Source organism: Labeo rohita, chromosome 19 (genome assembly GCF_022985175.1).
Source record: "Labeo rohita strain BAU-BD-2019 chromosome 19, IGBB_LRoh.1.0, whole genome shotgun sequence".
NCBI lineage: Eukaryota > Metazoa > Chordata > Actinopteri > Cypriniformes > Cyprinidae > Labeo > Labeo rohita.
Genome location: NC_066887.1, coordinates 11,500,723 through 11,522,787, shown reverse-complemented (window position 1 = coordinate 11,522,787; position 22,065 = coordinate 11,500,723). Strand labels below are relative to the sequence as shown.

General features: G+C 36.4%; 1 protein-coding gene across 4 annotated transcripts; it reads right to left on the bottom strand.

Moving 5' to 3' along the window:
* Positions 1-1,878: 1,878 nt before the first annotated feature.
* On the bottom strand, positions 1,879-20,284 carry tpd52 (tumor protein D52). Of its 4 annotated transcripts, XM_051136663.1 has the most exons (8): positions 19,971-20,284; positions 12,743-12,864; positions 12,374-12,522; positions 12,024-12,125; positions 8,872-8,898; positions 6,063-6,104; positions 3,822-3,870; positions 1,879-3,738 (listed from the first exon to the last, which is right to left on the bottom strand). In XM_051136663.1, exons 1-8 carry the CDS (start codon positions 20,095-20,097, stop codon positions 3,616-3,618), a joined length of 741 nt encoding a protein of 246 aa, XP_050992620.1. In that variant the 5' UTR covers positions 20,098-20,284; the 3' UTR covers positions 1,879-3,615. The 4 variants fall into 4 exon arrangements, with proteins under 4 accessions (XP_050992620.1, XP_050992621.1, XP_050992622.1 ...); XM_051136664.1 differs by lacking the exon at positions 8,872-8,898 and having other exon boundaries at positions 19,971-20,279; XM_051136665.1 differs by lacking the exons at positions 6,063-6,104; positions 8,872-8,898 and having other exon boundaries at positions 19,971-20,262.
* Between the last annotated feature and the right edge of the window lie 1,781 nt (positions 20,285-22,065).

Below are 22,065 nucleotides of genomic sequence, written 5' to 3'. Positions count from 1 at the left end.
ATTGGAAAATAAATGGCGTCGCGAGTATATTTTCTATTCCTCAGCGCTGCGTCCCGCGTTTTTTCAAAACCGCGTTCTGTGTGAACGGCCACTTATTAAAACGTTAAAGAGTTGTTTATCCTCGTCTATTGGTGTTGTAGATGTCGCCTGACAGACACTGACCTGCATTTGAGGTGATGAGGTAAATGAACGGCCCATCTCGACATTAATAACACTTCATCCTAGGTTTAACACAGACGTCGCACGCCAGGTCAAGCTGAGTGCGTCGCAGTGACGTTTCCCGCCGTTAGTTCTCAGGCTCACGTGCGTAATCCCAGCGGGGCTTTGACCTCAACGGGCTTTCATCTCTGTAAACCCATCATAACGCAGTGCAGAAAGAGACGAAGAGCAGGTTTCAGAGGTTCAGAGGGTTTTCTTAACGATGACGATTGCTGCTGAAGGCTGTTAGCCGGCAACAATTAACTCTAATGGAATGAAAACAAATGTAGCCCTATTGTTAAACGGTGTCAAGTATCAGCAGAAACGAGGGCCTTAATTAGAGGATATTTTTAGGGCTTCGTGCCACTATATTTTGTCATTGTGAGTGTCTAGTCTGTGTTCACTCGGATACAATTATGCAATTTTATGCTTTAGTGCACAGGTTCACGCGGCAACACCTGACAAGTATAACTCATAATAGACGGAAAGAAATTATTTTTACACCGCTCGCATTAGTCTGGATATGATTATAGGATATTTCACTGTCTGGACTTGATATATGAAATATCGCAATACATTAACTGAAAGCACTTGCTTTATGTACAATGTCTTATAATGTTGATCTAATTGCACCGTTTCTTTTCGTTTTCCCAAAGTTCAGTAGATTTTAATCTCCCTCCTCCTGAGGGAGAAAACACTTGGTGACTGTTATTATTATTATCTACTCTCTCACTTGCTGGCTGTACTAGTTTTTACTCTGAGCTGTGTGTAAATAGAAACTGCCATTGTAATTGTGCTACGGTGACAATGTTCTGGTGCTCGTCAGTGCCGCTGTTGTTGTTTTCTTTGGTGTAAAGACCTTTCCAAGGTGCCTGTGTTCATATGAGCTCCTGGTTAATGGTCATGGAAAAATAAAAACGATTTTTTTCGGCAGCTGTTTACTATACAACGTCTGCTGGTGTGTATTTATTAATCTAATTATAACATGCCGTAATGTGCTTATTTCGGAATCTCGGCTTGATTATAATAGGTTGCAGACTGAATTGTTAAAAGCTAATTAGCAGCCTTAGGTCATACTGTGTTTAGTAACAGAAAATAAAAGCACACAAAGCTTTCAAGTTTCTAAGTGTTTGCAGACCTATGGTAGACGGGGTTTTCTTTAAGTCAAAGACTAATTAAAATAGCCTTTAGGATAATTGTATGAATGTAACTATTTGGAAACACCGACTGGGAACGGTTTGAGCTGAGTAACAATAGATTTCCATACGTTTCATATTTTCTTGTTACCCCTTTCAGACATCAATTTAGCATGTTAATGGACTACAAGGACACAACCTGTGTGAACATAATTGAATGCATTCCTGACTGTAGGCCAGAGATTTGCTTGAAAATAACAAACATACTGTTTCTAGAGCCACTTGTTACATTGAAATTTATGATAATAGTGCAGTGTCTGCATTTCCTTCAGTTAGAGGGTTCTCAGCTAGTAGTACATAATTTAATACCAAAATTGACAGCCCTAATGAAACTCTTGTTACACTAAACCATTTTTCTCCTACAGCAAACAGAGAAAAGTCACCTTGAGAAAGTAAACCTTATGGTGCCATCTAGTGTTCTGTAGCGGTTATACAGCTGCATTTTTCTTCCTTTATTTCAAAAAATGACTGCTGGAGAAAGACAGTGTGTAATGTGCTTTATTAGGCATCGGACAAGGAAGGAATATTTGTATTTTTGTGCTCAAAGTAGGTCTAGACTTTCAGGATGCTAATTATACATGAACAGCAGATTCAACTACTAGTTGAGGTCAAAAGCCCGTTAGAGACATTCAATACAAAGCAACATTGATATTCAAAAGATGACGCGAGGAAAAAGGAAACAAACAACACCTGAGCTACAGCATGACATCAATGAGGCAGAAGGGGGATAAGTTGAAACATTTTTGGTCCCACTGGAGATTTCCACCCTCCGATGAGTATGTCAACAACACAAAACACACATAAAACATTTGTTTTAAACCAATATCTCTTTAACAATATTCAATATTTTCCATATTAGTATTATTTTAGATCACGTCAACACTAGATCTAGAGTGATAGATCAAGCATGTTGAACTTAAACCTCTGTAAACGTCTCTATTCCTATTCTATATGAACATTTCTTGCAGAGCAAGCAGAAAACATTTGCTTTTCTCTGTCTGTCAAAGCAAAACGCAAGAATGGAAAAGTACACTCGATTTATGAGCCAATAATGAAATATAACCATACGAGAACACATTTGCTGTTAAGTACCATCTAAATATGCACAAGCAGAAGCCCCTATGCTCCACAGCTTTTAGCAACCACTACCAAATCATAACTGTTACATTTTACAATTAAGAAACTAACAATATCAATAAAAATATACTTTTATTTTATTTTGCAGTTTAAGGTTTTGAAGATGCCACAACAGCAGGTACTACAGTGTAAGCGCTATGAACTACACAAACAATAGGAATTAGTTCTTTTAAATATTACACTGGATCTAAAGCGAACTGTTTAACATTAACACTGCTTTTCAGCTGTGTTAGACAGTTTAAAACAACAGGGAAGAAGCGTTATATAGTCTGTCCCTCTCATAGTATGTCCTGTCCTCTGGAAAAAAAAAAAAATCAAAATACAGCAGTGGTCAAAGCCATCACTCTTTAAGTGAAACTAAACCTCTCCAGTTTTAGCAACAGAAGGCACTGGGATCTCAGTGGTGCGACTACACTAACGCTACAAAAATGAAAAGAAATATAAAGCATGTACGTTCAAGTCTGCTCGTTTTATGACACAAACTCTCTAAAGCAAAGAATCCAAAATATCGAAAAAGAGTAATAGTGTAACACTACTGTTTGATCATATTTGGTATTAATGCTAATAATACACTCAATATACTTTCTATGCAAAACTCTTTTAGTTTCAAGTACACACTTAGAGACAGAACTCATGTTCTGAGTTTTTGGCATTTGTTTTATAAACAGAACTATATACATTTAGTTAATTTGGCTGGCAATTTTAAGTAGCAGGATGTGTTACAAAGAATGTACACAAACAAGAAGTCAATTTCAACTTTATATAATGACTTCTGTGAAAGTGTGAAAAGAGATGTTTAGGGACTTCTAAAATACAGCCTGAGCCTCTCATGTAGGCTAAAATAACACAAACCTAAAGTTAGGGGTCAGAGGTCAATGATGCAGTGGAATGAGTAACGTCATGCTCTGAGCGAACATCTCACATTCTGGTCCAGTGTAGGACTACCACGTCCTGTCTGGAGATGACCCAGACTCCAGTGGACAAAAGCGGCCACAAAATAAAGCTCACTGTGACTATGTAGAAGTACCGCTGTGGAGTGGAAGAAGGGGGACGGGAGGTATAATGAAAGGGTGAGGGTGGATCCTCAGTGCGGTTTTTGATCTGGTGGACACGTTTCCTCTGGCTGTTCAGCCACTGGCTTTCCATCAGGCGTGGATTCTGAAACCTCTTCACCATCGCCTGTCGATGGCGTCGGGCTCATCTTGGTCTGTAAAGTCAAAAATGAGGTCGGGTTTTCAGCTTTTTTTTTAACTTGCATACACAGTGTTGATATTATCAGTGTTGCTTTACCTTTAAGGTTTCCACTTTCTCCTCAAATGACTTGAAGGTGGGTGTGTTCCTGCAAGAGATATGATAATGATGTAACAGACTGAATCAGTTCACAATTGATATTAGGGCTGTCACTAATGATTATTTTGGTAATCGAGTAATCTGTCAATTATTCTGATGATTAATCGAGTAATTGGATAATTATAATTCTTGTTTTTTGTAGTAGTAGTAGTAGTAATAAAAAAGACTTAAGTGAACAAAAGCCCTTAAAACTACTTAAAATACATATTTATTGTTAATGTGAACGGAACCGCTCTGACACGCACATACCTGCATGCATATAAATAATTAAAGCGCATATATATATATATATATAAAAACCCGCATCGAATATATTTATTTAATTGAATCGTAGCGTTTGAATTCTTCTTCTTCTTAGTTTATTTGAACAGGGACGACACAATAAACATGATTCCAGTCGAAGACTTGAAAAAAAATGCACTGCACATAGAGATTATAGCAGAAGCTAATTTGCATCTCATGTCTCTCTCTTCAATCATGCATACAGGTCTGATTTATTTTGAGCCAACGTTTAACCGTCAATGTAAAAGACTTTATATCATGTATAACTTTAAACTCATTTGGCAACATATTCCAAAGTTGTAACCCCTTTAATAGCATTATGCTTTATTATGATTTTTAAACAGGTTTAATATGTGGAATGCTTCCGGTATTTTGCCAATTACTCAACATGGGCAAAATGCAATTTAGGATTTTTTAAAATCGAATACTCAGATAGAATAGTGGAATCATTGCAGCCCTAATTGATATGTTGTGAAAAGGGTTTTGGTATATCAAATGTTTTTGCTAATTCATCTTCTATAGCTGTGCTCCAAAACATATATTTTATTCGGTATTGAAAAAAGAGAGAAATTATGTTAATCAAATTTAAGGGATAGTTCACCCAAAAATAAACATTTCCCTATGATTTACTCACCCTCAAGCTATCCTAGGTGTACATGACTTTCTTCTTTCAGACGAATACAATTAAGGTTAAAAAATGTATAAAAAAAGTACTCCACACGGCAGCGGGGGGTTAATACAGGCGTTCCAGCAGATGACGTAAGACGTATGCATAACATAACCTGATAGCACAAATACATCTCAGAGACATCTATGTGACATCTGCAAGACATAGTTATAGTCATCTGCAATATATCTATTAGACGTTTCCTATCAGATGTCAAATAGACGTCTATTAGATGTCTTTAAGATGTTTATGATTTAGAATGTATGTAAACTGACATCTTACAGACGTTTGTACACAACAGATGCTTTCCAGATCAAGAGATCTTTAATAAACAACTTGCAGATATACGTGTGCTATCTGGGTAAGCTCCGGTGAGAATATGCTAGTCTCAAGTTTTGTTTACAGCAAAGGAAAAGCGGTCTCCTCTAGGCTTATATCAAAATCCTCCAACATTTTTCTTTACAAATTCTTGTTTGTACTTCTAATTCGCGACCGGTGTTTTGTTTTGTCTCTGCGCTTCAATGTTCATCACTTTTGTGTTCATCACCACATTCGCCTACGACATCCGCTGGAACGCCACTCTCATGAGCGTGGGTACAACAGCAGAAGCTAGATATTATGGTTTACAGAGCTGTAAAAATGCAGATTTTTTTTTACACAAATGCATCGATTTGCTTTAAGAGGCCTTCATTATCCCCCCGGAGCTGTGTGGAGCACTTTTTAATGATGGATAGATGCACTTTTTGGGTTTCAAAATCTCAACACCCATTCACTGCCATTATAAAGCTTGGAGGAGTCAGGATATTTTTTAAAATAACTCTGATTGTATTCGCTTGAAAGAAGAAATAATAAAGTCATATACACCTAGGATGGCTTGTGGTTGAGTAAATCATGGGGTAATTTTCATTTTTGTGTGAACTATCCATTTAATGTTTTATTTTCTACAAATACTCATTTCAATAGTTAGCTTAGCGACATGCTAAACACAAGACTATTAAAATAAACTGTACAGTGCTGCATCTCTTATATTAAATAAATCAGTATCAAATTATTGGTTAAAGATGTATTAATTTTAAAATGTGAGAAAAAAAAAGAGACCATGAAGTGAAACGAGAAACACAAAACAGTCATTACACAACATCTGACCACAGAATGTCACAACTGACCAATCAGAAACAAGCATTCCTGTGAAATCCAAAGGCCTATGTGGGTCTATCAGAATTAATTCTTACCTCATCACCGGCATGCTAGCCGAATGCTGTATGGAGCGTATACTATCCGTCAGCGGTAAAGAAGAGCAGATAGGAGTTAGCTAAAGCCGTGAGTATCAGTCGCATTAGGAAAGGGGAAATAAAGCCATGCACCTACACACGTCTATGAGTTCATAATCAGCATGAAATAACACCTCAGCCCTTCATGCTGTGTGAAATTGAGTAAGAGTATAAGGCTTTAATCCATCAGGGGTTTAAGACTTTATTACCCGTATCACTGACACACGGATTCACACCACAGCTGGGATGCCCAGTTTGGATGAATAGGGAGTGCGAGAGAATTAGCAGGGAATAAACAGGGTTTAAGCACATCTGCGTCACTGTCAGAGGGGATGATATGTTCAGCAAAGCGACAGCCAGAAGATCGATAGATTTGAGTGGGACACGAGCACATACACGATGAAGAATGCTGAGAAATAATAAAAGACGACGCTGCTTTTAGACAGAAAGCAGGACGAAAATAAGAAGACTTAGCATAAGACTTATGGGATATCATCTTATTGTTTTCTCAAAGGTTCATGAAACCCCAGACAACTTTTTCTGAGATTTTATCAGAGGTGTTAGTGTTTTAAATTTCTTTAAATTTAATTGTTGGAGAAAACTAGTTAATTTTGAGCTTTTTTTGAGCTGTTTTCATCTTCTGGGTTTAAAATCTACATTGTGCTGACGTCACAGTTTGTGACATGGCAACGGACTATAGTACTTCGATGACGTGTCTGTGTCTCATAAATATTCACGAGGCTGCGTGTTCTTCTCCTATGAGAAGACGCTTTGCCTAATTATTCACAACAACGTGTGTTGATTTGCTATGACAGACGCTTCAGACTGTGAGATTGCGTATATTAATTGAGAGAAACGTTCATTGGTGCCCCGATTTTGAAAATTTTGTTTGTTTTTTTTTCCCCTCGGAAAATAAAAATTTGTATACTTTTTAAGCACAAGAGCTTTTGTAGCACAGGCTCTGGGATGCGCGTCCACAACGCTACGAATTAGTAATGGGTCGTTCTTGAACGATTCTTTTATTTTGAATGAATCTTCAATGTGACTCAGGTAGAATGAGACGTCTCAAGGAGTGATTTGTTCAGTCGTGCATGTGCAACATCCTATTAGGTTCTGTACTGGTTCACCTATTAGTTCACCTGTTTCGAGTCTTTGGGTTTTTCGAGTCATTCGTTCATCTTATGGGGCTGTCACATGAAGAACGAACGACTCAAACCCGAAAACTTGTCAGATAAGAGGTGAGGTGAGCTAATCATAGACTAAAGACCCAGGTAAACAATGAATGAATCTTTTCTGTTTCTTATAGCATTATAGTTTTGTCTTGTTTGTAGTGTGATCAACGTTTGTGTAAGCAGTAGATGTGTTAGGGAAGTAACATGTAACATTTTAATTATATTTTGCTAAAATGAACGAAATGACTCGAAAAAGATTTGTTCACTTTGCTGAATGAGACTCAAAGGTCCGAGTTGGTAAAATGATCCAAACTTGATCCGACATGACCCATCACTACTACGAATCACGCTCATCGTCTGTGTACTATAGCAAAAAACTCCATCTTATTTTCTCCTACAACTTGAGAGGAGGACATCATTGTACCTTTTTGTTTGTAAACAGCATTTGACTTACTTGCACTTTCTCAGTCTTTGCGCGTTCGCTTTGTAAACACTGGTCTGTAGTTCTGCCTATGTTCCGCGTGACCTTTCAACATAATTCAATAGTACGTAGTGTCGTGAACGCGCATCCCAGAGCCTGTGCTACACGAGCTTTTGTGCTTAAAAAGTATAAAAAAAAATTTATTTTCCGAAAAAAATGATAGATTGTTTCACTAGATAAGACCCTTCTTCCTCGGCTGGGATCGTTTAGAGCCCTTTGAAGCTGCATTTAAACTACATTTTGGAAGTTCAAAATCGGGGCACCAATGAAGTCCATTATATGGAGAAAAATCCTGAAATGCTTTCCTCAAAAACCATAATTTCTTTACGACTGAAGACAGAAAGACATGAACATGTTGGATGACAAGTGGGTGAGTAAATTGTGAATTGTTGTTCTGGAAGTGGAGTTCTCCTTTTAAAAGTTAATAGAGGTATAATAGCGTGTTCATGTATATGTTTTCGATACAGAGTGCAAATGGCTGTGCATTTATTTTTGTTGTTAATTCAAAAGGAGCGTAATGAAACTGTCTGAAGCCAAAACTGACTCTCTCCCCTCTTCCCCCTCCACTTCACAGCACAACACACCCACTTTTGCAGCATTGTTTTTTTTGCAACAGGGGGGGTTTCATGACCCTTTAAAGCATAAGAAACAGTACATCTAAAAATGAAAACTGTTATCATTTACGCCAAACCTTGTATGACTGTTCGTCTGCTGAAAACAAAAGATATTTTGTAATACATTTTTTTGTCCATTGTTGTTTTGGACCCCATTGACTTTTATTGTATGGGCAAAAAGAGTTCTTCAATATACCTTCTTTTGTGTTCAGCTGAAGAAAAACAGTCATACATGTTTGGAGTAAATGATGACAGTTTTTGGGTGACCTATTTTAAACTAAAATCCTCAAAAGGTTTAAATAGCTATTCAACACACGCATTCACGCATTAAAGCAAAGGTTTGAGAAGAAAAGGTACGCATGCATTGAAACACAGTGGAAGAAATGGGAGACTAGCACTACCTCTAAGTACATGCCACACCATAAAACCATTCATCACACTACCGAGAGGTGTAGCAGCCAAAATAACCGGCTTTTGTTTGAAGCCGCTGTAAACAGCCTTACCCAAAAGAATTGGAAAATGACTGTAATCTGTAAATGGCAGAGGTGTCATTAGCGAAAACGGTTAACAATGTTGCCAGCGTTGCAGCAAGAGTGTCGTAAGATGGTGAAATTGAGCAAATGTCAGTTCATTTGAATTCAGAGTATGATGTGGGTGTTTGTGGTTAATGGTTTTATTCTATTTCAATTTTGGTAATTCCACTGAGTGTGGGTGTGAAATTCGGTTCTTTGCCATTTTGTCCAGTAGTGTTATGCTAGAGGCACATGTATGTGTAAGTGGTGATCACACAAGGCTACATTCACACAGTCTGTGTTTGGGATTGACGAATGCATTTGACTCTCAAAATGTCCTATAGAGGGCGGAGCAAACTGAATACCATCAGATTAGCCTTGAGTAATGTCTTTGAATATAGTGAGAGAATGATGGAAAACATAAAAATGTTCAGTTGTGTCTTCAAAGTCATCATTTACTCACCCTCATGTTGTTCCAAACCAGTAAAATCTTTATCTTCGAAACAAATGAAGATATTTTTAATAAAACATCAGACATTTCTATTTTTCCATTGAAGGGTCTTTCTACCAAAAGTTTGATTCTTCAAAAAAAAAAAAAAAAAAAAATCACAGTAAAGCACATTTGAACTTCTAGGTTTAATTGTACCAGTGACTGTGTCTCTTCTGAAAACTCTTTGATCCATATGAACTTTTTAAAGCATAAAAGTCTTGGTGCAATGGACTTTCAATGGAGAGACAGAAATCCATCAGGTTTCATTAAAATATCTTCAGTTGTGTTTTGAAAATGAACCCAAGTTATATTGGTTTGGAGTAAATAATGACAGAGATTTTATTTTTTGGTGAACTATCCCTTTAAGTGTTTCGTTTTCTATTCTAACCACTGTGGAATTTTGGAAAATTCTTCTCATCCTCTCAGATACGTGTTCAAATCCTCCACCCAACATTTACCAGGAGTTTTGGCTCATTCTTCGACCACAGAATTTCCAAATTTTGCTATGAAAATGCAGTTGTGACTCCTTCAAATAGTCACTTTGATTATTAAATGCAATCTTCTCCTATTTTCATAGTCACTCTGTATACTATAAGCCTATTTTGAACTCCAGAAAGAGACAAAACTGTTAAATGTATTTGCTAAAAGAATTTAAAATCATTTTAAAAGATCTGAAATCTGATTTATCAGATTACAAATGTTACGACCAACATTTATAGCTGCTCTTTGTGTTGACTGTGATGTTAAAGGGGTTTTTCATCCAAAAATGAAAATTCTGTCATTAATTACTCACCCTAATGTCGTTCCAAAACTGTAAGACCTTCATTGATCTTTGGAACGCATATTAAGATATTTTTGATGAAATCCGAGAGCTGCCTGCAACACAACTACCACATTCAGAGAGAATAATGCAGAAGAGAAGAAACTGTTGAAGTAAAATCATAAAATTAAGGTTGACCCACTGATGTCACATGGACTATTTTAATCAATGTCCTTACTACCTTTCTGGGTTTTGAACGTGGTAGTTGCGTTGCTGTCTATGCAGGGTCAGAAAGCTCTCGGAGTTCATCAAAAATATCTTAATTTGTGTTCCAAAGATAAACGAAGGTCTTACGGGTTTGGAACGACAGGAGAGTGAGTGAGTAAATGACAGAATTTTAATTTTTGGGTAAATAACCCCTTTAAATTTACAGTATAGGTCAAAAGTTAAACCCCCCTTTCAAAATCATTAAAAATGTTACTTATTTTATCAAATATCTTATTTTTTATTTTATCAAACTTATTTTAGGGATCATACAAAATGCATGTTAATGTTTATTTAGTACCGACCTGAATAGAATATTTACATAAAAGATGTTTTCATATAGTCGACAAGAGAAAATAATAGTTGAATTTATAAAAATGACCCCGTTCAAAAGTTTACATCCCCTTGATTCTTAATACTGTGTTCTTACCTGAACGATTTACAGATGTTTTTTTTTTTTTTTTTAATGTTTAGTGATAGTTGTTCATGAGTCCCTTGTTTGTCCTGAACAGTTAAACTGTCTGCTGTCCCACAAATTCTTTGGTTTTTCAGCATTTTTTGTGTATTTGAACCCTTTCCAACAATGACTGTATGATTTTACTGTATGATCTATCTTATTAGGACAACTGAGGGACTCATATGCAACTATTACAGAAGGCTCAAACACTCACTGATGCTTTAGAAAGAAACACGATGCATTAAGAGCCAAGGGTGAAAACTTTTGAAATTTTAAGACCAGGGTAAAAAAAAACAAAAAAAAAAACATTATTTTGTCTTCTGGGAAACATGTGGCTATCTTCTGTAGCCTCTGAAAGGCAGTACTAAATGAAAAAAAAAATATGATATTTGGGCAAAATAAGAAAAATGTGCACATCTCCATTCTGATCAAAAGTTTTCACCCCCGGCTCTTAATGCATGGTTTTTCCTTCTGGAGCATCAGTGAGTGTTTGAACCTTCTGTAATAGTTGCATATGAGTCTCTCAGTTGTCCTCAGTGTGAAAAGATGGATCTCAAAATCATACAGTCATTGTTCAAATACACAAAAATGCTGCAAAACCAAAGAATTTGTGGGACCTTAAGGATTTTTCTGAAGAACAGCAGACAGTTTAACTGTTCAGGACAAACAAGGGACTCGTGAATAACTATCACTAAACAAAAAAACACAGCTGTGGATCATTGAGGTAACAACACAGTATCAAGAATCAAGTGCATGTAAACTTTTGAACCGGGTCATTTTTATAAATTCAACTATTACTTTCTCTTGTAGACTATATGTAAACATCTTTTATGTGAAATATCTTATTCAGGTCAGTACGAAATCAACAATAACATGCTGTAAACTTTTGACATCAACTGTAGTTGTTCTCATGTATTGTGTCTTATTTTGTGTCATTACCTGTGCTTGGAAAAGACACTCTAGTAAAACAGATTTCAAATCTCAGGAGTTTTAAAATTCCTGGTAAAATAGACGTTGAATGAATCTGCTGCTGTGTGAATGTAACCAGAGTGGTTTGGAACAAACAGTATTAATAGGTATTAGTTAATATTCATTCATGAGTTACTGGGGTACAAAGGATAGTCTAATCAAAGGATGATTAAGTTGGACAAGGATTCAATTTCCTATCTCACCTCACGTCCTCTAGCTTTCTGGTTATGGCGGAGCCCACGCTGGAGAACGCCGTCGTCGCCTTCTGACCCACTTGGGACAGTGTCTCTGAGGTCTTCTTATACCTGTCGAGCACAGATGGGGGACAGATGTGTACAGAAATCTATACAACATAACCCTAAACCACAAGATCATGTAATTCTAACAGCTGGAGCGGGCTAGTAAAAATCAAGCACGTTCACAACTGTACATCTTTAATGCAATTCGGTGTGAATTGCACAGCAGAAGCATTGACAGATGGAGCCGCTCCTCCGCAGCAGTATGAGAGGCGGCAGGCGGCACGCAGATGCCTGAGGCGAGTGAGGGCACGTACGCGGTGGAGGTGGTGACTTCATGCCAGCCTTTGCTCAGGTTCTGTTTGAACTCGTTGAGTGGAGTGATGCCCAATTTCCGCTTGATCTCCGCCACCTGCTTCTCCTTGGCCACCAGCACCTGAGAAAGAGTCTGGATCTCATCTTCCACCTGTAGGGAAACAGGATAGAAGAATTCACCTGACATGGAAAATATGGTTAAGTGTGGTGACACTCATTCAAAAAAAATTCAAATCACTGATGGGTTTATCCATAAGGTCAGCACACGTGAAGAAAGTAGGCATTGCAAAATGAGTTTAGCCTCCTGAGACAATCTCCGCCATTGAATTTTGGCTGGAATCTGAAATATAACAGGACTGAAGGATGTTGACCTTTGCTAGTTCACTCTGCAACTCTGTTTGCTCTTCCTCAGTTAGGGCCATGCTGGGTGAAGAGGGCACTGCATTCACTGCATCTTCGCCTACTTCTGGGATGAAGTCTGGACTCTTGGGCCCTACAAAACAAACACAAACATGCGCTATAAAATACTTCCAGGATGCTGATAAAAGAGCTGGTCTAAGAAAAGGTTGCAGGCTTGAGGCAAGTATGCCACACACATCCTGAAAAGTGAAGCCAAAACATTTTGATCGCCCCCTGGTGGCCAGCTGCAGCATATGTCATAATCCCCACCCTCTACATGTAAACAAGCGGTCACCAGACTCTGTCCTGGAGGGCTGGTGTCCTACAGAGTTTAGCTCCAACCCTAATTGAACACACCTGAAGCCAGCTAATCAAGGTCTTACTAGGTATACTTTAAACTTCCAGGCAGGTGTGTTGAGGCAAGTTGGAGCTAAACTGTGCAGGACACCGACCCTGCAGGAGCAAGTTTGGTGACCCCTGATGTAAACGAATGGGAGTAAGCCAAACTAATAGCTTGATGAGATACTTTATGTGACACTGCAAATGAAATTACAATTAGGGGAAATCGAGCCAAACTGTGACATTTAAAGTTACAATTACAAGAAAAGTCACAGTTACCAGAAATGAAATAACACTATATCAAATAACAATTCCAAGAAACAAAGTCACTGTGTAAGATACACTACTAGTCAAAAATTTTTGAACACTTAATTTTTTAAATGTTTTTTAAAATGTCTTCTGCTCACCAAGCCTGTATTTATTTAATCCAGAGTACATAAAAAAATCAGTATGATTTTGAAATATTTTTACTATTTAAAATAACTGTGTTCTCTTTAAAATGTCATTTATTACTGTGATTTCAAATATGAATTTTTAGCATCATTACTCCTGTCTTCAGTGTCACGATCCTTCAGAAATCCTTCTAATTTGCTGCTCAAAAACAAAAAACAAACAAACAAAAAACATTAATTGTTATTATGTTGAAAACAGCTGAGTAGAATTTTTTCAGGTTTCTTTGATGAATAGAACAACATTTATCTGAAATCTTTTGTAACATTATAAATGTCTTTGTCATCACTTTTGATCAATTTAAAGCATCCATGCTAAATAAAAGTATTAATTTCTATAATTTCCAAAAATAATTAAATACATAAGTATTTCAGATAAACGCTGATTATTGGATCTTTCTATTCAAAGAATAAATGCAGGCTTGGTGAGCAGAAGAGACCTCTTTAAAAAATACTTAAAAATCGTACTGTTCAAAAACCTTTGACTGCTAGTGTACAATGAGTAAAAGTCACAATTATGAGCAATAAAATCACACTGAGAGACATAAAATTAGAAGACAGAAGTCACAATTACGAAAAAATAAAAATCACACTGTGAAGTCCAAATGTCATAATTATGAGAAAAATGACAAATTATGAGAAATAAAAATCACACTGAGAGAGATAAATTGCAATAAGAAGACAAATGTCACAATTACCAGAAATAAAAAACACTGTCTGACATTTAAAGTCAGAATAACAACCAAGAAGTTGCATAAAAGTCACAATTTACCTTTTCATTTTTAATTCTGAGCTAAAAATTGTCTTTTTTCTAGTGAAGCCTATTAGAAGATCTGGAAACAAATTCCATTGATCTTAGTTTAGTTCATATTAAGTTGAACTGTCATTCTGAAAAGTGCTTTTAGCTCAGTGGTGAGAAAGACTGGTTTTGATTTAGAGATCATGTACAGTTAGCCGTCAGGCCAGGAGAGAGAAAGAGAAACATAAAGGAGGAGGTCAGCAAGAAGTCATCTGTCAAAGAGCTTTAAAACTTTATAAGGTGCTTGTCACATGATGGACACCCACCCAAGGGCTCACGCAAGTCTGGAAGATGTACTTTGATGCCTCCACTGACAGACCACACTATGGAAATACAGCATAAATAATAAAACTCAAGGATGTCAGTGGGCAGATAACTAGACGGAAAGGCCAAAAATTCAGCACTGCCAATCAAACTGACAAGAGTATGACAGCTCTGCACCGCACTGTATATTATACTGTAACGTTATCAGCTGATGTCCTTGTTCTTATTTAGTGCAATCAGTGTTTTTGTGCATCCCGTGATTATCCGTTTAACAGAATAACCTGATAAGACCATTTACCACTTTGTAAACACGGAATCCAGACATTTGACAAAATCAGCCTGTGGTAGTTGGGGGGTATAGAAGACATATACTATGAGGTTCAGGTCTCAGCTTGCAGTTAAAACATGTTTCAGGAAGAAACTTAAAAGTTGCATCACATGAGGAGGGTGTGCAGCTCATTTGTAAGCTTGCTTGTTTGGTATTTCTGGAAAAACTGGTAGGTTTGCCTCCCACTTTAACTTACCACAAAGGTAATTAGAAACAGAAGTGAGGATCTTTTATAGCTTGTTTGACAACAAATTCCTAACTAAATATTTTTGGAGTATTTGGCATGTTTTAAAGTCTGCTGACAAGACTTAAAATGAGTAGGACTGCATAGTTAACCAAATATTGTTATAATACATCTAATTTTACTAAGATTGAACTTGTATTAGATGTAGTTTGGATAAAATTAAAGTGCTTTCCATCATTTACCATGGATTTAATGTAGTAACACTCGCTGCACCATGGTATTGTGGCAGCAATGTGGGATATTCTCATTGAATTTTATTACAGGAGTAATGGTATATAGTTTTAGTATGTATGTATTTGTGATTAAGCTATAGCATGTGTGCATTTATACTGAATGTTTTTATACTACCGTTTTTCATACAAATTGGCTACCTATAAAACCATGTAGTTATATTTTTACCATGGTATTGAGGTACCATTATGTGTGTTTTTAACTGTGTTTATCATGATTTAAAATATATGCTTTCTACTATGGGAGACCAATGCTTAAACAAACAAACAAACAAAAAAAAAAAACTAGGTCAGATTAAATTTAACCATATAAAACTGAGGTTGCTACAATTTTTACATATGTTACTGATTGATAATGAACAAAAATGTACCTCTATATCCTCAAGCTACGATCAAATGTGCATTTCTAAGAGACAAAAAAGTGATATTATTATTAGATAATTATCAGACAACCCACACCTGTTTCTTGATTTGAAACAATATAACTCATTAGAACATGCAGAAATTAATTTTTCTATTTGGATATTTATTTTGTTAGGGAAAATTAATGATCTGGTTTCTACAACTTTCACTTTGGAGCAAAAATCTGACTTTAAACTGGAAAGAAATAAAGATTTGACATTTATTGTGATATGAAAAAAATTATTGTGATAATTTTTTTTTCCCCATATCGCCCAGCCCTAATCAGGGGGAAATTAATATTGACAGTGTCACCTAAGTTCAACGGTTTATTAGAAACAGTTGAGTGGTTTACAGGAGGAAGTTACATCATTTACATGGAAATTATGACTGTAACTAGTGCCTGAACTTGTGTAGTGAGGACAAATGCCTAAAATATTTTACTGTAACAGCACAGTTAATCTGTAGTTATTTAACAGTATAAACAAACAGGTTCAATGCAGTTGCACATAACATTTTTTTTTTCCATAGTGGTTTGAAAAAAAAAAAAAGTGACTGATTTCTCCAATACATAAATACAATAAATATTACAAGTGGCATATGTAAACGTGCTGAAAGTTTTTTTCTCTCTCTGCTCACTTTCTAAGTCATTTTAATGCAAGTGTGAAGGAGAAAAACTAGATCACTAAGAAATCACTGTGGAGTGTGGACTTCAGAAAGAAATGTATTCAATTCTTTTCAACACCTAAGGTGTGATGAAAGCACCTATGATTTGTTCAGACGTCCCTGATTTCATCACCACTTTTAATGTAACAATTCCCATTTTTATAAGTTTCAACATCCACATCTGTGCTGTAGTTTAATAAATTTCTCCACACATGGATTTCAACATACACAATAACAAGATTACGAATGGCTCATGAATCACCATATAAAAGAAAAATTTCCAACCCTGATGTTCCATGGCAGTTCACAGGCTTGATCAATGACCTATCTCTGTCTGTATAATGAGACTGAGGGCCCTGTATAAACACACTTATAATTTGTTAACCAAGCTCATCGCTCTTGCATTTAGTGATTAACATCTTAACTGTATTACAGTAGCACTGTTGGCCATGGAATCATTTATACATACAGTTACTGTACAAAATGGTTAAGCGTTTCAGTACCTGCCAGTTCAGTTGTCCTGTTCATTTAATTAACAGTCAGTTAAAGGTTAATGGAAGAGTTTAATTTATCAAAACACAATAGTGTTGTATTTCATTTATACAAAACAGAATTTTAAAGGATTAGTTCACTCCTGAAATAATCCGGCGTAAAACTTGTGCCAAATTGGTTGTGCGGATTACTCCGCTGTGGTGACCCCTGATAAAGGGAGCAAGCTGAAGGAAAGAGAGAGAGAGTTTACTCCTGAAATAAGATTTCCTGATCATTTACTCACCCCCATGTCATCCAAGATGTTCATGTATTTCTTCAGTCGAAAGGAAATTAAGGTTTTTGAGGAAAACATTCCAGGATTTTTCTCCATACAATGAGGATCAGCAGGTTAAAGATCCAAATTTCAGTTCAGCGCAGCTTCAAAGAGCTCTACACGATCCCATTCAAGGAATGAGGGTCTTATCTAGCAAAATTATCTGTCATTTTCTAACAAAAGAAAAAAAAAAAAACATTCCTTGATTGCATTTTGCCCGTGTAATCAGCAAAATACAGAAAGTGGCCCATTCCACGTTTAACCACAGGAAAATTAACCATGGTTTTACTATAAATAAAACCGCCCAAAAAAACATAGTTACTATAGTTAAACCATGATAACTACAAATTAGCCATGATTTTGCCACACTAACCATAGTTTAACCATGGTATTTGTAACAAAACGGCGGTTATACAAATGGTAGTGAATACACCTAAAAAAAAAAATAATAATAATAAAAAAATAAACATGGTTACTACAATTTTACTATAATAAAATCATGGTTAATTTTCGTAAGGGAAACTCATTTAAAAATCACAATAAACATAATGCTATTAAGAATTCACAACCGCTACGATTTAATTAAATAAATATGCAGTGCAGGTTTAATATATGCGCTTTGATTATTTACATATGTGTAGGTTATGTATGTGCATCTCAAGAGCGGCTCCACTCACAGTAAATGCTGCTACACAAATTGTTATTATTTACATGTGTGGAGCGTCTCAAACTCCATTGACGCATGTTGTTGTACATTTTGGTTTATTATAACATTCATCTGGGAATGCAATGTGTGCTACTTCATCAGATTTGTAAGGTTAATCATTTCTAAACCTATGTACCACAGGAGGACACATCTTATCTTTCTCAATTATGCTAACTGTTCATCGCTATTTCAAAATAAAAGTTTAAACCCTCACTCGGGGTTTAAATGTTTTGAGGTTCAAATATTCAAGAAATTACAGTGGCTGTAGCTTTTCTATCATAAAGAAATGGCCAAATAGTAAAGATTAAGTGGACATTTGAATAAAATGTTGTTGAGTCAATATTAAACAAGGATTAGATTGTGCAGTAAAGTGTAAAAATAATGTACATTAGCTCTATTTCTTATAAAACATTATGCATTTGAACAGTTTTGTTCAATAAAACAATATGATTACTTGCGTTTGACACTTTATTTGAACTAATTATCATTGCCTCATTGCTCTCATAAATGTATATGTCATTTTAAAGACTATTGCTCACTTAGATCTATTTTTATTACTACAAAAAAAATATTATAATTATCCGATTACTCAATTAATCATCAGAATAATCAACAGATTACTTGATTACCAAAATAATCATTAATGACTGCCCTACACGTGATCCAGTGTTTACAAAGTGAACGTACAAGGAAAAATCAAACTCCCTTTACAAAAGGTAAAACAACAATGTTGGACGATTTTGAAGTTGGAGGAAACAATGAGATGGAGTTTATTTGCCCTACCCTACTTCCTTGAACCGTAGTACACAGACAAAAAACTAGAAGAGCTGCATTGAAACTGCAATTTGGACCTTCAACCTGCTGATCCTCATTGAAGTCCACTATATAGAGAAAAATCCTAGAATGTTTTCCTCAAACTTTCACTTCTTTTCAACTGAAGAAAAAAAGACATGAACATTTTAGATGACATGGGGTGTGAGTAAATATCAGGAAATTTTATTTCAGGAGTGAACTAAGATTTCCTTTAATATTGTCAATTTATCTGTTCCCCACAACATATGAACGTAGAAAAAACTGTGCATGCTATATTTAAGACAACATACTGTATTTTAGAACTCAGAACTGAAATTTACTGAAATTAACCTACATAAACGTAACATAATTGTCCACATTTACGCATCAGTATGTCCAATGTCCTACTGGGAGATCAGAAAATTGGCCTGTCCAGTCTTTCTGAGAAAGATAGAGCAGCAGAGATACCATAAGTCTTAAGCAAGACTAGTCAACACCAACTCATCTGAGTCTGAGTCCAGGACGGGTCCAAATGTTCCTGAAAAGATGGTCTTAGAATCAAACTTGAGACTGAGTTGAGCCCAAGTCCAGTCTTTACTATTATTTTCACTAGTCTAGCACATACTGCTCTGCATTTCTTCCTGAGAGATCCCAATGTTAAAAATGAGGAGCTAGATGTTATCATTTTAAAAAGTCACAATTATTTCAATCTGATCTTTCCCAGTATAAGAAGGGAAAACTTAAAATGATATTTGACATGACAGGACTGCTGATCACTACACATCTGAAGAGGATGTGAACAGCACACAAAACACAAAAATCAAACAGACACAAAAAGACTTTTTAATGCTAACAGAAAAAAACTAAAACATGACCAAATAAAAACTACAAAGTGGACCTCAAGGGAAGAAACTAAATATTAAATACTACAAATGAATAATACTACAGTGAATGACTATTAACCATGGTGCTTTCTGAGTGTGAATTAGCCTTACAGCCCACCTGACCAGCATCTGCTCCTGACGGATGAGCTTCTTCAAAACATCAGCACTTGACAGGAAGAGGGCTCTCCTGTACATTCGATAACATTCTCTGTCTCACCCTGTTATACTGTGACAAACACCAGTCCACACCTAAACACACACACACCCCCATGAGCACCTGAACAAACACTGTTACCTCTGAGCGCCAGTACCGGTGAACCAGGGGGAGTAAAACTCTCTTCAGGTGACAGGTAGAGGTAGCTGGTGTTCACTCCTTGCTCAAAGTTAAACGGAGACTTGTACTCCTCTACAGGTTCCTCCATGCTGCCCAAGATCAGGAAGCTCCCCGGACACTAAGTGATCACATGTGACCGAGCCAGTTAGGATATCACAGCGCCGATTGTTCTATCTTCTAGCTACGGTTACAACTCTTAAGTGTGTGTTGCAGATTCTGCAGTGCCAGCAGGGATCACATGATGTCCTGTCTGAGACAACGACGGCAGCACGTTAATAAGTTACCTCTCCAGAGCGATCTATTTCCGTCACGAGCCGACACTCCCAGCTGTAATCTCAGCGGTCCTTGTAGGGATTGTTGACAATCCTGTAAAAAGTGCCAGATTTTTCCTGTTCCCAAAGGCTGAGGAAAGCAGTCGTCTTCAGCTGTTCCTATGCTGGACTAGCTCATGCTCAGCCTCTCCGTCCATCTTTTCATCCATGGGAAGTGAAGATCCATTTGTCCCCTGATCACATGACACTGGGGCAAGCCCACGAAAGGAAGCTGTAATCTGCAGTGGCCTAGATTACAACGTTAATCCATTACAAAGGGCCTCCACACCGCTTCAGATACACACCAGCTGCACAAACCATTACAGACTGAAATGGATTCAGCCAAGCGCGAGACATTCACAAGTGATGAAACCTTAAGGCCAACATACACTCAGAGGTTCTCAGTACTATTATACTGTGAGATTTTACATCCCTGCCACACTACACTGCAGAATTTATAGGTCCTGTCAAATTGTGGAAGATCATGATTTAATGCATTTTTTAAAAAAAATAATTGCATATGCATAGCGGTCAGATAAATCACCAGACATCTGAGCGACCATATGGCAAAATCTGCATTGCAGTTCATCTACACAAAACAAAACACACACATATTTTATTTTAAATCAGCATGAACTGAAATTGTAACCATTTTTTCCTTATTATGACATATGTATGACTGAAATAGCTTCTTAAACAAGTAAAAAGAAAGGCAAACATTTAAAGGAATACTCCACTTATTTTTAAAATAGTGCTCATTTTCCAACACCCCTAGAGTTAAACATTCGATTTTTACCGCTTGCGAATCCATTCAGCCGATCTCCGGGTCTGGCGGTAGCACTTTTAGCATATCTTAGCATATCGGAATAAGAGTATAGTTCCATATCAGCCTAGAAAATCGCAACTTTTCATTTTCCGTCAGCCTTAGTACACGATGTAGCTACAGAAGAGTCAAGTTTTAAATAGGAAAAATATTGTCATTATATATGGTCATTTTTAAACGAGATGCTATCGGTCTAATCAGAATCAATGATCTATGCTAAGCTATGCTAAAAGTGCTACCGCCAGACCCGGAGATCGGATGAATGGATTAGAAAACGGTAAAACTCAAGTGTTCAACTGAGTTGGACAATGAGCCTTTTTTTTTCAAAAAAAGTGGAGTGTTTCTTTAATTGTAAAATTATTATTTTAGTAAAATATTTTATTATTATTATTATTATTTTATATTATTATTATTAGTAGTAGTAGTAGTACTATTATTTATTTTATTAATTTTTGATACTCAATTATACAGGTGGGTGATATACCAGTAGATGTGATTAAATGGTATAAATTTGTCAGTTGGTAGACATTTTGGACTATTGTCTCTAGAGCGGTTACAAAAATTTGGTCACGAAAACTGATATTTTGCAAATGTTTTTAAGCATTGTGTTTTAAAAACCAAGTGATTTTAAAGGGGTCACATAATGCAATTTCATGTTTTCCTTTGTCTTAGTAGTGTTACAAGCTGTTCATGCATATATAAGATCCGTAAAGTTGCAAAGATTAAAGTCTCAAACCCAAAGAGATATTATAAAAAATTTAAACTCGGCCACGCCTTCCTAAAGCAGCTTGTTCAAACACGCCCCCACAAATCTACGTCACGGTGTGGGAAGATTTGAATAACACCGCCCAAATGTACACGCAAAGAAAGAAGGCATAACTTTTATTCTCGCTGTAGTATTGTTGCAGCCATCATATCGTGG